At 37.3% G+C, this 16146-nt stretch overlaps 1 protein-coding gene across 1 annotated transcript in view; it reads left to right on the top strand.

The window, feature by feature from the left end:
• oaf (BRICHOS-like domain-containing protein out at first) overlaps positions 1 to 15834 on the top strand; it is a 58918-nt gene extending 43084 nt beyond the window's left edge. Inside the window, exon 4 of the mRNA XM_088044360.1 lies at positions 15117 to 15834. Coding sequence (XP_087900486.1) covers positions 15117 to 15430 — 314 coding nt within the window. The 3' untranslated portion in view covers positions 15431 to 15834. The remainder of the gene's footprint in view (positions 1 to 15116) is intronic.
• Positions 15835 to 16146: the final 312 nt, after the last annotated feature.

Here is a 16146-nt window from a genome sequence, read left to right as displayed (position 1 = left end):
GAGGAACTGCATAACAAATCCGGAAACTGTGTCAACTGCATTGGAAAATATATTTGAGAAAGGTCTCATTTCTCTCAGTTGAGCATCATATTTTCTTATAAATACGAGCTTATCTTTTTGAGAAGTCGGGCAAATTATTAAATAAAAATGCAGCTGCTGAGTAAAAATGTTGGAAAAGCTGTGTTGCAGTATAAAAATGCATTTTTATTACGCTATGACTTTGTGCATGTTATAGTTATGTTTTCGAACTTATGATGGAGGGAATATTTTAAAATGAACGAGTTTGGCCCAGTGTTTTTATTTTTATAGCTCTATACAATTATGAGGCAACAAGAAAACCGGAAAAGCCTAAATTAATTTTAAAGATAGCCGTTGAATATTTCATTGAATTCCTCTTTGTGGAAAAAATGTTAATTCCCGTCGGTTGCGTACAGAGCTCCTTCTGGCGCAAATGGCTTCCAAGACTTCTCTAATGTCAAAATTAGCGACTTAATGAAGTGGGTTCCTAATTGCGTCGAGGCAGGATGTTCAATTTTCAGCTGGGAAAATGGCGGTTATCTCTTTTTTTAATAAAAAATAATCTCTAGCTTGTATGACTCGAGGGACCTGTTCGCACTTGTCGAATAACAGCTAGTGCCGTATTAATTATTCCGTAAACATAATTAGAAATTGTAATTACCTACATTTCGTCACAAACCTAATTAAAATTAATTGCCTTCCACGTAAAGTTTTAATGTAATTTAATATAAATGTCAATGGCTAATCATCCGACACATTAAACCCAATCCCTTGCCTCTATCCTAATTTTAAACTTGTCGGAGAAGCTGACCGAATCCGGGTCCGAGTCCGGCTCCGGGCGTTTTTTTCCCCCTCTTCGCTTGCATTAATCTCTTCGTTGGGGCAAATTTATTTTTTCAGTTAAACTTTGGCGAAGTTTAAAAGGATCTGCTAATGTCCGACGAGGATTCGACAGCGTTAACCCGGAGCATTCCGCTAAATTTTAAATGAAATTACCCGGAACTATGCAACAATTTCGGGAAGCATCGGAGTTTCCGCTACGACGATCTTGAGGCGAAACTCGAACGTAAAGTGCATCCAGATAACATTGACGTAACGCATCGGAGAGGGTTTTAGTTATCAAACCGAATCCGGGAAACATAACCCGGATTAGTTCCCCCGGTCTGCTCGAAACTGTACGACAAACAATCCAATTAGGAAAAGTATGCGCCGAGTTCGCTCTTAGTGACGTTTCTCGCAATGAGGGTTGTAACTTCTTAATAACGGTCAAATGAATGCCAGATATGCACGCAGTTACAATTGTTATGTTTCTCCAGAACTTGCTTCAGAACTTTCTTAGATTTTACAAAAGTGTTTCGCTTTTTTGAACTTTTTTGTAATTATGGCGGTCGATGTAGCTTTTGCTTTCTGCCGCAAATTTCATCTCATTCATCTCGATTTGATGAGGTCAGCACTTCACCCCGTTTGAGTACTATTTTACGGCTAAAACCCCGAATCCTCCCCTGCCCAAGCGCATTCGAATTCAATTTCGCCTAGTGCCAGACGGAACAGATGCATCGTTGTGATTTATTGGAAGTTAAAAAGTCATTTAAGTATCATTACGGGCACATTGTTACCTCAATTTGACGTCTGCTGGTATTGAAAGCGGTATCTTATCGTAGTCGCAATAATTTTCACCACCTGAAACTCCACAGGTGAATTATGGATCAGCTTGTAAAACTGTAACTAGTGCGAGGGCTGGGTTTGGATACGAGGGGCAAAATAAAGTAACTTGCATAGGCGAAAATTTATATGCAAATATGGTGTTGTACTTTCCCCATTATTTGTTTGCATTATTCATTAGAAAGTATGCTGGCGAGGTATTATCGGGAAAAGAGGTAAATGGGCTGCTTAAAATGAATTTTGAATAAAAATAATGTTTTCTGACGCACCTAGAATCTCATGAAATTTGAAAAGCTTTGGTGCAAAAACTTTGGAAATGTGAAAAATTAATAAGAAAACGCAGAATAAAAGCTTTGAAGCTTTTTATGTAGCTTCATTATAAAATCAAGAAATCGTTTCAGATCGTCATTAATAACGATTCCTTTTGAAGGGCTTAAAATGGAAGCAGAATCGAAGGATTTCGCCTTTATCTTCTTAATCATTTTTGGATACTAAATAATAAATTCTCAACGGGCTGGTTTCTCAAATCGGATCAATTACCGTCTCCCTTTGCTTTTTGAAGAATATTTCCCTCCAAATTAAACTTATTGGAAAGAAGTGTTGGTAGTAACAGTGCGGTAGAGCCTCTGGATATTTATTTTGCGGAAGACCTCTGAAATTTGAGCCGATTTCACTGGCACGTACACACCGAGATTTCCTACATAATTTCGCACTCAGCTTACAGATAGTCGGTAGGTATCTAAAACATTTAGCATTAGGTCGTAATGTGGCAATAACTGAGGGATGTAACGGTAATGCAACCGCAGGGATTAATAGAGCACACATGCGCAAATTGCTCCGGCCGCCGCAAAGTCCCCGTTTTAATGAGCTCTTCGTATGCGATAGAACGCACTAAATCGAATTCCTACTGGAAATTTAAATAAACTTATTTATTTGAAATGGGAATAGTTTCCGCGACACGTTCTACAGTCGTAATAACTAAATTACAAAAAAACTTTACAGGGAAAATATCCCGGTCACGATTAAAATTATCAAGCTGATACCCGTATCACCTCAGAGGCTGAAATTGCTGCTTATGTTTTTCCACCCTTGTTATTTCCTCGTCATCGGGTTTGATCATTAATCGTCAACGTTATTGGTTTCGGAATAGGCTAATGTCGCGCTGATACAGCGACCTTTTCCATGGTAATTTTCGCTTTCGAGAATAAATATTATATACTCGATCGTAAAAAACTAATCTGCAAAGCAGAACGTAAAGATCAATGCTAAGATTGGCGAATTTATGACTTCAGCAACTTGAAAAAATAATAAGAGGGCGTTTTCTAGGGTATAAAATAATATAAAAAGGGGTTTACTACTTTTTGCACAACATGAAATTTAGGAGGGGTCATGAAGTTAATCAGTTTTGTGTTGACAGGTACGAGTTATTACCAAAATTTGAGTTGCACTGAAAAACTTTGTTAGTTTAGTTTTAGTACTCCAAACTTGGAATTGAGGTCAAAACCTCGATATAATTTAGTAATTTGTTAATTTGATTGTACCAACTTTAAAGACAATGCTCTTATTATGGGCTAATTTGTACCTGCTATGAAAGAAAGGTCTTGGGGTCCTTTCCCGCGTCCGAGCATTATATCAAAAATTTTGTTTACGTGAAATTAAACTCCGCCGTTTGCATATCCTTTCTTTTGTCTCTTCGTCTGTTTCGCACTTCATATTTCGTCTGGTTAAGCCGCGAGCCCGCCGCAATAGTCTAGAAAATTAGACAGATGATGAATACGAGTCGACGCCTAACCTCAGCTAGTGGACGATAAATCACTTCGGAGGCGCATTCCTCCGAGACAGAGGCTTACTAAATAATCCTTACACTGTATTATATCATTTAATGGTTCCTTCTGGCAATCTTGGAGGACTTATAAAACTCAATTAGGCCGGACGGTCGCCTAAAACGCCTTCAAAATGTCCGGAAAACTTCGGCCATTCTCTAAACAAAAAACACAACTCCATTTAACTCTTGAACCGATGAATTTAATTCATTCAGATTAGTCCTTTTGTGACGGGCATAAACGTTTTCGTCGCTCGTTCTCTTATCTGCAGGTACTAATACCGTTCCTCTGGAGATATGTGTCTGTAATTAATTAGCGGCAAAACTCTCTCTCGCCTCCTCCTACACCCTCATTCTCTTGCTTCGTACGACTAATTTAATATGTTTGCTATGACGCTTTCATTCCTACATTTCAGTTTGCTTTAGCTTCATTACTGTTGCTAATCCATGTCGCGTTATCTGTTAAGCGATCGGGGATGAATACCAGAAACAAATAAAATGAAAAAGGGGGCGAGGGTAGGAAGACGCTATATTTTATGTTTTGAAAGATAAGGATATTGCCGCACCTACGATTATTTTGCGGGATAAAAAGCAATCGATGCAGCCCTTAATTATGAGCCAACACGGTTCTTCGCTTTGTTGACTTCACTGGGTCAAAGAGACATAAACAAACTGTGAAATTGGGGGCGTTTTGATTAACATTTCAATCATATTTGGGTGTACATTTTTTCCATTTTGAGCATTAATTTAATAACTGGCGACGCGCGTCAAATCTGCGAATTTCCATGCACGTTCATGTAAGCAACAACCCCAAATTAAATTCTCGAATTCACTGGTATATTTAAACAAGATAATTAAATTTCGCTAAGAAATAATATTTTCGTTTGACTGCGACCTTGCGTGGGGTTTAGCTTCCTTGCCTCTCTAAACACACATCAAGCAAATTTAGCAGGGAAGCAATTTGCATACAAATATATTCCTCGGTGCATGAACACGTATATATTCTATACAATGTGCAGCTAATTAACTAGGTTGTGGAGGCTATAACGAACAGGAGATACGTCGCGTACAGGATTATGATAATACATCAACATGTTATCCTAACCAAGGAGTCGCCATGTAATCTACGTTGTGCGTGACTTGATCGTCGTGGTTGACACGCGTTTGATGATAATCCCGAACGGACGACCATCTTTGCACCTTGAGAGAAGGAAGAGCCGCATTTGCATATAAATTGGCCAAGACGTCGACCCCTTGGACGGACACTTGAAGAGAAATTATTTCTGAGACCCTTTTCAGAGGTCAACAGGATTAATCAAAGGACCAGGTCAGAGGGCGGAGACACAACCATAACTTTCTTGGTTGTTTCAGAGGTTACAATTTTAATATACCTTGTCAGAATTCTCATATTTACACATCTCTGTTTGGACAGGATGTATAAACAACGCAGCCTGAAATAATTAAGCTCTGTATCAAAACAACGCACGATAAATAAAACAAGGTATAGTTTTCGGTCTTTTGTTATTTTATTTGGGATCATATCGGGTTGAGAACGTTTAGATGTAATGGAATATAAATGACCGACTGGAATTACTTCGTGGCTCGCCTTCGATTGATTTACATAACATCAGACGTTAGTTCCACATTCCAGGCATATTCTTATGAAAATGTGGTTTGCACAACGTCAAGGTCTTTAACTTACATTGGAAATCAATAAACTACTTTGTGCATCGACCTTCAGGGCTAAACGAAAAATAATTAAATTGATATAGTATATTCGGTGAGAGATTGGGAGATTTCGACAGTTGACATATAGGTTGGCAGCAAATTATGCTACAAAATACACTAAAAAAACTAAATTCTTACGCAAAATTTGTGGACAGGGTTGTCAGTAACTGAGGTTATTTTGTTATTTTAAATTTCGCGCGTATGGTCACACTCTTTATTGCGTAGATTTAGTGACTTTTCTGTCATTCAAACTCTCACTGTACGAACTATACAATTCTGTTATTGGAACTGAAATTTTCGATGTGTAGTCAGAATAATTCCACAGTTTGATGCTGCATAACTAACATAACTAAGCCAATACAAATTAAATTATCCGAAATTATAGAAGTCAGTAACTCCAATTATCTTGTGTAAACATTCATAAAATCAACAAAACTTTCATATACCATCTCTGAGTGAATATAAGCACATCACATATTTAAATCATTGTTTGTTTAGAAACTCAAAACAGATCACTGAAAATAAAGTAAATTTTTGTGGTAATTTGGTAGACTAATTTTCTTTCACTTTCGTTCACCTCAGGAGCCAAAAACTTCCGCAAGAAGTTCCTGCACTTACGACTTAATAAATCTCAAGTACATGAAAGGAAGTAATTATACGAATGCACAAAAACCCTACACGGCCACCACTCGCTTAATAATCATTTTAAATACTCCACTTGGAGCAAGTTGCGAGCACAGAGACTACCATAAATGCGAATTGCTACTTAGAAGGCGAGCGTTTTGCTTATGATTCTGTGACGAAAGGATGTTAAGTGATCACAAATCGGTTTTAGTGAAAGCAAATCGACTTCCCAAAGGCCAAATTACGGAGGGACGGCGCATCCGAATGCAAAATTTATTTCAACCGGGATTTATGATCCGAATCGTGGACACAATCGATTGTGTTTTAAAGCTCTTTTTAGTGCCTAAATTAGAATCAATTTAAGCTTTCAAACAATGTAAGCTAAATTCAATACGTGGACCTTTTCGAAAACATTGGTACAATTGTACTTCATGCACATACAGTCGAGGCACAAAGGACTCGTTGACTTTAATGTTAGAAGGAACAATTTAATGGAAGCTGGTTGTAACGTGCAGACGGTTAATTAAGGTTTTTTCGTGAAAAATAAATTAAAACTGAAAATTCGTCTCAGTAATTTCCAAATAACATTTTAATATAATTAATTAAACAAAAATACGAGAAAGGAGAGTCCTAACTTCTTGTAGAAAGTAAATTTTGGGCATTAAATGAAAAACCAATTCTCACTCAAAGTACGTTACTTTTCATTCCCTTTCGTGGTCGGCAAAAATGTTAATTCGTAAAAACTAGTCTGGAAAGTTGAACAGGATTGTGGAGAACGCCGTAAATCGTTGTTTTTGTTTGCTTGAAGGGACGGCACAAGGCCGAATTCGTTTTTGCAGATTTAACTATAATACCCTTTTAATTACAAAATCAAGAAGGTTGGTGGGAATGAAAACGTGCTTCCATCGATTTTGAATTAGTATAGAAATTCACAGAATCGAATTATTAAGATGAAAAATGAATGAACCCTTTTTGTCGATAGTAACAGATCCGATAGGCCCCGATAACGATAATGTAACAGTTCTAGTTATTCTCCCATCTGCCATGAAATATTGATTATCGTTCGGTATGTAAATGTTCAATGATCCACGGTTAAACGAGAAATGCGTTAATAAATCAGACGGATGAACGGTCCGGCAGAATAATCTCCGGATGTCTTTGCGAGACTCAGATGACGGTAAAGACGTAGTTGGTGCGGTCTCCTTTCATTAATCATCTGGTTTTGGATTGTCAGCGAGATCAGGTTGTCAGCTTCTTCAGCTTGCTGATGTTTCGCACCAACGGGCGCGAATGTGCGTCGCGTCGAGCTGAGATTGCGACTTTGTCAGAACAACAAAAAGTTTATATATCGGTGCAAAAATGGCGAATGCGCCGAGTTTTTATATCTATTTATTTTGATAAATTCATTAAACATTAATTAAATTGTCACCAATTTCACAAAGTTGACAAACCGTTAGCGATTACTGACGTCACGAATTCACCGAAAAAATTTCATAACTGACGCTTTAATACTCCCAATATTCATTATCATACACTTATCAGTACAAAATATCAAAAGGACGCATATCTTTATTAATGCATAAAAGCATTGAATATTGTTTTGGTTGTTTGATATTGATTGCTGACAAATTAACATTTTCGATTTGTCAATATAGATGGATTCTCTGTAATATTCAAAGGCAATAAAATGGCAAAAGCAGAAATGAAGCACAAGTAGTTTTACGGCGAACAGATTTTATATTACATCTAAATGAATATTTTTTTCGTCGGGACGTGTAATTTAGTTTTCACATTACTTTACCCATTTCGCTCAGATTTTTTTTCTCCTCTTCAGCATTCAGTTATGAAAGATATTAAATTAAATACGATAAATTCAGGCATGTACATACCATCCTCAGGGTTTGAATGAACACGAATACTCCCTGGAATGAAATTAATTCCTCGCGTTGTTTTGCGATATCAGTCTGACCTAAAAATTTCTTCAACGCATAGTAAAATGCTTCTAATTATGAATAATTTAGCACTGGGAGTCGGTCGTCTATTTTCATTTCTACGTCGATAATATTTAAGATGTCTTGCACATACATGCATTCTGGAATATTTTCCAGGGTGTCGTCCATGCACCGTCTGCTGCCATAATAAATACGTTCCACGTCGCCGTAATTTAGTCATTTTTCCGCGGTCGCGAATTCTCTTATTACGGCCCTATGTCAAGCACGTGACAAACACGACATTAATATTAATACAGGTAATCAAACAGGGAGTGACGTGGTCCATAAATCACTCGACGCGAGATCCATATCGCATGTATGCAAAACAGGTCCTGGATGGACGATCCAGGCATTGAATAGCAAGTGGCCGAACCATCCGTCAATTCCACCTTCCGCTCTCCACTATTTACGGAACGGATCAGCTGAGCCTGATTTATTTACGGAACGACTGTACCTTTAACGTCGAGCAAATAACCCTCATTTACCGATTCAGATCCCGGATTTCCAAGCACTGCCGTTATCGTTTTTTCTTATTTTTCAAAAAAATGTTTTGGCTGGGAATGATCGGTTTGTTAACTACGAACAAAGAAAGATCGAGAATTTCGTTATTTAGGAAAGGAGAGGCGCATTAGAGCGACGGTCCGGAAGACGCTGCGGTCGCCAACCGGAAGCATGGGTCGTATTTCCGGAGGGACGGGACTTTCCGTTTGTTTCGTTTTGCAAAATAATCGTCGTTAATTCGCTGGGAATTAACGCGCCAGGACTATTCATAGGTTGGGTTTTTAAAAGAGCGAATGTGGGATTTCACTATTACGAACTTTTTTTAGCAATATTTTAGTTTCTACCGTTAATTAAAAACGCGGGGCTCTCATTTTTAATTTTGTGCTAGGTTCCACTGTTTAAATTCAAATAAGCTGATTACAAATCAAAAAAGTCGAGGAAAATTTTGCTTTAAAACTCACGTCGTTAAACAACGAAATGGAATTTCAGAACGTTGTAAAAATTGAGATTTTTTCGCAAAGCTTTCCTCGACTTGGCATTGTAGCAAAACAACTCCATCCTAAGACTCTTTCCTTGAAATTGAAATTGCAATCTGACAATCAAGTCACAGAGTACACAAGATATAAGTTAGATGAAACAATTCGAGATAGCGTGGTTAATGCTTCAAGCGAAAGACATCTGCATAAAAATAAAACAGTTTCTCAGGTACGTACACTCCATTATCATTTCATTTTATTGACGAAAGCAGCTTGAAGTATAAGATGCACCAAACTTGCAACGCTTGGATTATTTTTAAAAGATCACACAAAAGACATCACCTTTGCTCGATTTACGTTTTTTTTTCTCCCCCTTTTCGGAATGTGTTCGAACCATAAAGTCCTTGTTTACACGCAAAAAGGATTAAATTATGCATGGGCGCCGTTAATCCGGGCGTCGTTATTATACGACGAAACTTTAAACATGCATCAAACGGGAACAATAAACTGTTCGTTATAAAATGGAAATGCGCACGAAAACCGGGATAAAAATATGAATTTGACGGTTATTGCAAACAAAGAAAGTCGTCGTGGCTAAGTTGAGAGAATTTGTTTGTGCCACATCATGTCTTTCACAAATTAAAACACATTTTTAACGACTATTTCGAAGCCGGAATGGTTGAAGTAATATTTTTCAGCGTTAAATGAGCCTTGCATATCCTTTCTTCAGGTTCGTTAAATTTAATGAAGATAATTTTCGATGGAGACGCTTATTTGGTTCTTCCTTTTTTTGTTCTTTTATCTATAAAATGACGTTCAGATGAGAGACTTAACGAACATAATTGTAAGTTTCTTCTAAACATTTCACGAGATTACACGTCCGCGCTGGAATTATAACCGTATAACGATTTTTCATCCGTTTCATAATAAAGTTCTTTAACAATGTAAAAGAAAGTAACAAAGCGTCGGGATATGAAAGGATAATGCGACTTGTACAAACAGATACGGCAGGATATTTTCGTCCTTCAGAACTGACCACTAATTTAAATGTAACAGTAGACTTGTCTCCCTTCGCATAACATTTTCACATTCTCGGAATTCCAACGTTTATTTATTTACACACCTACGACTATTAGAGAGCATCGCCGTCGGATGTTCACCATTTTTCGTCACTTCTCAAAACGTCAAACTTGTTAAAGAATTTCCGCTTTCGTGAACAAAAGGAAGGGTCTGTTTCAAAAGGATTCCTGCACCATCTGAAAATGATGGTTTAGACGGATCCTGTCGCTGAAATTTTAGTTAACACGAAAAAGCACAAAACGGGACGCTTAACAGATTGCAGATCCGTTCCAGGAACTAATTCGGGCTGAAACGGGTGCTGGTCAATTAGTGTACGGGATATTAAGAAGCTATTTTTCATTTTTCCGATTGCTTGGTTGTGGAAAACCGCCGCACTTACGCCGAAAAAGCTTTGAAATAAATTTTATTATCGAATAAAACTTTCCAGTTTACGGTGACTATTCTGCAGTCGTGAAACAAAGTGCTAAATTAAAGACGCGGGCACTTTAAAGAAAAATGCAGCAACAAGGATTTAGGCGCATCCACCATTTTAATTTTAAATGTAGGAAATGCTGTCGATTTGGACCAGAATTAACATAAATCTTAAACAGTTTCACATCTAACTATTAAAAACTTATGCAACAAATCCAGCGTAATAAAAATTTAAATTTTATTAGCGAGAAAAATTTAACTTTATGATGATGACATTTACGTTGGAATAAAGTGCAAAATGTACGGCTATAAGCTTAGACAAAAGAAATAACACTTGAAAATCTGCAGATTAGTAAAACGGTAATTAAACTCGAAGAATTAAATTTCACGACAAATTAAAATATAATTTTATTAACATCAACATGTGGGGTAAAGGAAAAGACATTTGTATATTTTTATATTCTAAAATGTCAAAGTTACTAATTTGATTTACAAAGACAGATTAAATTATCGATTTTAGTTCCGTTTAGTTCATTTCAGTCTGACGATTTTATCAAATGAGTTAAGTTTATTCGGGCCGGTTCTAATTTGTTTCATTTTTGTTCTTTCACTCTCCCCACCACAAATGAAGACATTTTCAATTAACTTCAAGACGTTACTGCAATTCGTTCAATGTCACGAAGTTTCCAATCGACCTGTTAATGCTAATTAAAATTGAGTGAAAAACACATCAGGAGATAATTAATGAGATCAGTGTCAGTTATGGGTGACTGGGACGTTATTTAATCAAGAATGTAAAGTCGGAATTTGCTTACAAACACAATATTTATTATAACTTTATATTTAAAATCTCGAATTAAATACAAAATGGGTTTTGATACCGAGATTAATAAAACCTGAAATTGTTGATATTCAAGCAAATTCAATTTCCAAAGAATTAGGCGCAAATCAAATTTAAATGTCTTTTTTAGTATCCTCGGTTTTGTGGATTCTCGGGAAGCTTATCGTTACGGTTAAAGCAGATAGAATTTTCAAAAAAAATTGAAACTTTCGCTTTTGAGCTTACCTCTAACTTTATTGGTTTTCATTAAACTTGTATGGATTCTGATAAAAAATCAACCTACATCTACCACCCACGTTAAAGTTTTTGGAAGCGGCAGCCCTAAAATTATTAACACGAATGTTGGAATACTGATACACTGTTTCGTTAACTTTGCATAAAGTTTTAATTTATTAATAGAAATCGATTACTTTGTTGTAATTAGCGCGGATGTAGAGTAATGCGACAGTGTAATTTCCATACAGGTCGTTCCAGAGGACTTTAGCCAATTATACGCACACTACATTTTCCTTTCCGTGGCTTCCGGAACATCCCTAGGGGCGGTATATCGCCTGTAATCGATTTATTGTTATTTGTCACGTATCCAATTTGTTATAATTACCGGTATGTGGCCATCTACGTGTGTGGAAGTCTGATAATCGCGTTAAATGTAAGAAAGAACGTGACGGTATATAAGAGAGACGAATTTCTCAGTTTTCGGGGTTTAAGCCTCCCCCACATTCTTCGTTCGGTTGCTGCCTTTTACCGCAATTCTCAACAGCTCTCATTTATAAGATATTTTTCTTCCCAACGAATGTTGCTCTCATGTCCAGACGTTGTGAACAAGACAGCATTTATGTATAAACACAGAAAGGGTCCATTTATTTCACATACTCCTTCCTGTTCTTCGCGCGAAATGCGGCAGTGAATACAAATGGTCGAATTTGCAAAATATCGCCAAATAAAACAATGCTGGATGTGGAGTTATCGCGAAAGGGAGCGGTAGATACTTTCAATTTGAGGAAGGTTTAATTCAAGAAAATGGCGGCATTTGCAAAATGGTGACATCTTTGGGGAGTTACGTTGTGTGTTTAAAATCTAGCAATAAAACACTCTAGCTAAGTGCGAAATTTCATGAGCTTGTGCTTCTTTAATTGTCTTAATGAAAGCTCGGAATTTCCCTATGCACGGTTCTGCAAAAATTAGCGAAACAAACGCTACATCGTGTCTAATGGATGTGAAATCTGAAAAGATTTCCCCTTACCTCGCTATGCTACATGCTGAGCGGAAATTAACGTCAGAATGGGAATCTGAAGTTCCATTTCCGGTAACACTAAACCTCCGTAATGGACGTTTTCAATACATTGTGTCGAAACTGTCGGAATAAAATATAAGTGGCTTTGAACACAAACTCATAACATTTCGAATGCTGGCGTGCTTTTAACGGAATATGAATTCAGTTCGGCTTCGGTTAGAAAGAAATTAAAGTTTTCTCAACCGGAAAAGCACCTTCCCCACCATGGTAAATATTTTCTCCAGCTTACAAAACGACAGTAGCATGGGAGTCGTAATATTTATTTATTTTTTATAGCCGCTCCTTTTTTGTCGTTGCTTCCGGAAACGGAAGGCGACACTTGTCGCGATTAATCCTTGCATTAATTTTTAATTAAAATCAAGTTTGAGCCGGCGTCGTAGAAACGTAATCCAACTTCTCGTCCTGGCGTTCGCCGTTTTACATTTTCTAATCGCTGCGGTTTTCATGTCAAATTGGCGGGAGCAGAGGGTTTAAAGCTCCATTTAATGCAGTAGCTTGCTTCGTCCTCTTCCTCCTGGAACTTTTTAATATTTGAAGAGTTCGTTGGGATGACGTCGTAAGCTGTAAAATTTACGACCGGTACCGTTAAAATGATCCACGAGACCATGGCAGGCTATACTTTTGGGATAATTTATTATATCAACACGTGTCTTTTTAATGCCTTCCGGGACATGGAAAACGTACGTGTTGGTCAAGGGTGGTAGCGACCCACGCTAATGCAAACATCAATCATTTGAAACATGTTAACATTGCTCTCTGATTCTCATTCCTATGCGAATGACATGCTCGGGAACGTCTATCCATCAAACTTTGGATCTGGGATAAATCCTCTCTGATGTAGAGATTCGGGGAAATTGCTCGGCCAACGCTTGGTCTTATCGAAAGCGCCAAAAAATAAAGCCCGGTTTCGACGGGGCTATCGCCAGGCATCTTCTTGTCTTCGGTTCAAATGAAAGCCAATAAATGCTAAGATACTTTATTTTCTATACTCGTGGAATCTGTACAGGTATCAGTAATAAACTCGTTTGATTCGCTGAATATAAAAAAATGATAAACTGGGGGCGATTCTCGTTTTTCTAATGAAACCTGCTTTATCACAAACACGCGATTGCTAGCTTTGAAAAAAAAGCTTCAAACAGTTTTTTAATACGCGATGGATTTTAGAGAAATAAAAATATTTGCGACCACAAAGATATTGTTCATTATAAATTCCAAAGAGCCAATAAAATCTGAATATTTACAAGAAACATCTCTTCCTAAACTTTTGTCTTTATTTTTAAATTATGATTACGCATTGTCAAAGTTACTATTTTATTTATTTTGTTTCAATTTTTCCCCCAATTATTTTTCTTTATGAGACAAATTCAAACTTGTAGCAGAACTCCGGTCTTTACTTCCCCCACTTGTAAACGTTTTAAGTCCCTGTGCTGAGAACCATTTGTAAAAGAACAGAAAGGGTTCTCTGTTATATCAGATTTTACCTGTAATGTCTTACAACTTTGGTTTGGAAACATTCCGGCATTTCCGATGTTGAAACAATATTATTATAAGAATAAGTACGTCTTGGGGGCCCTCTCTTTTTTGAGCTACCGTCTGAAAGAGATTGGAGTAATATCCTTCAGGAGCTTTTCTGAATTTTTAAACAGGATGGAGAAAGCTCGAATGTAGACGTGTTTTCCATTTTGAGTATCGATAGCTAGCATTTTTAACGTCATGATGAACTAAATCTTGACTTTAACTATTAAATATCCCGGAAAATTAGCCATAAACCAGAGATTTTTTATCTACTATATTTATTATTCTCTAGATGAAATTCCTATTTTATTGTCGTTTTGAACTGTCAATTGTAATGAAAAATCGCACTGAAGTTGTTCTATCAGGCATAAAACATACAATGCCATGTATAATTTTACACGAAAATCACCAGCATATCAAATTGCGTCTGATGAAAAATAAATATTAATTTAATAGAAACACATTGAACAAACCCGGAAAAACCGAGCTTATGTATATCACCGGATTTTTTGAAATTTTGTCGGTATCGACTCCAAGGCCATCATTTATTTAGTGTGACTACATTCATAAAAGCCCTGTAAAAAATCAGTTGAACATAAAAAACGCGCCCCCATATCATAAATACTAATTTGCGGCGTTTTTATGTGCGTTGCACAGTTTTCCCAATCCGATTTTCCTCTTTGATTCGAACTGAAATTTCCCTCTTTCCAATTTTCTTTTAAAAATATCTCATTCGTCTCTCTCCATTCGTCCCAATTAAGCTCGATATACAAATTGTTTACGTTACATCCAACCGTTAAATGAAAAGCATCCCTCTTTAAAAATTTACGAGGTGCACTTGTGGCCCCGCCATTAAAATGAAATGTGCTGCTCATTAATTTTCGCGCTTGACCAGATTTGGCCGTTTCGATCAATATGCCACGCGATATTTAAACTTTGCGGAGCTATTGTGTGGCCTAGGAGAAGCAAAAATGTCCCACTAAAGGGGCTGTCTAAGCGATAAATTTCCCACTGGCGCTGATCCTTATTATTTATGAGAGTTTTGCATATTTAGGGTTCAAAGCTCAGAGCGGTCGTAAATCATATAATTAGTCCCATCGAAGGGAATTTAATTGATTGATTTGATGAGGGAGTAATTTTGGATTTTTTGCAGGCATCCCGGAAACGACGTATCTCACAGCGTTGAAGAAGTTTCCATCGTCAGTGAACCACTTCTTAAGCAACAGTGTGGATAACGACCGTCCAAGTGTGGCCAGTTGCACCAACATGAAGAAAATGCGGTCGCCTTGTCAGTGCCATTTAGAACTGTGCATAGGTTGGTACCCTTGCGGGTTAAAATATTGCAAGGGTAAAGGTCAATCTAAAAACTCTGTCATGACGTATCGTTGTGGTATTAAAACGTGCAGAAAGTGTCATTTATTCGCGTATTACGTGTCGCAAAAACAGCAATGTCTTTGGGATGAATGACCCAAGTGATCAGAGACACAGACGGTATTGCCTTAATCGCTTTCATGACAAGGACCAACATGCCTTAGAATAATCTCTAGTTGTCGTAATATTAAGATCAAAACTTTCGGACAAAACGAGTTATGATTTTTATGTGCCAAATCTTGTTTGTTTGTTCGTTTGTTTTGTCCGAGGGAGCGGAAAATTTCGAAACTCCTGAATGTAGGTGGAAAAGGGAGTTGCCACGTACATCCAAGGGTTCAATAGCGGATTATAAATGCTGCGGAAAATTATGCGATATGGGCATATTTTTCAGCAGCAAGCATACCTGTAAAATTTCGTTTGCGACAGCCAATCATCGATGTACTTTACCTACGCTGCTTCTAGTGTATGTTTGTTTAAATAAATGTATTTTTAATAATCGACTTCCTTCCCTCATTCCGCTTTCCACCTACTATTAAGTCTCATATAAATCGCCCCACCCGAAATTTTTCATCACATATTACAACCCTCGCATTTCTCACAGCAGTATCATTTATATGAGTTCCACTCGCTTTAGGAATTGTTAAAAAGGTCTAAATGGCAACTCATTTACCAGAAAAATCGACTTTCCACCGTAAAAACCGCACGAGAAAATGACCTTCTATTTTTTACACCGTGTTCAAACGCCCACTCCCAAAAAAAAGCACTGAAAAGTGCTGATTTTTCACATTCTTCCACTGGAATCTGGCGGAAAT

This window comes from Gnatocerus cornutus, chromosome 8 (assembly GCF_029298725.1).
Source record: "Gnatocerus cornutus isolate USDA-ARS CGAHR chromosome 8, icGnaCorn1.1, whole genome shotgun sequence".
Taxonomy (NCBI): domain Eukaryota; kingdom Metazoa; phylum Arthropoda; class Insecta; order Coleoptera; family Tenebrionidae; genus Gnatocerus; species Gnatocerus cornutus.
The sequence above is the reverse complement of the archived record's forward strand: the minus strand, read 5'-3'. Positions and strand labels throughout refer to the sequence as shown.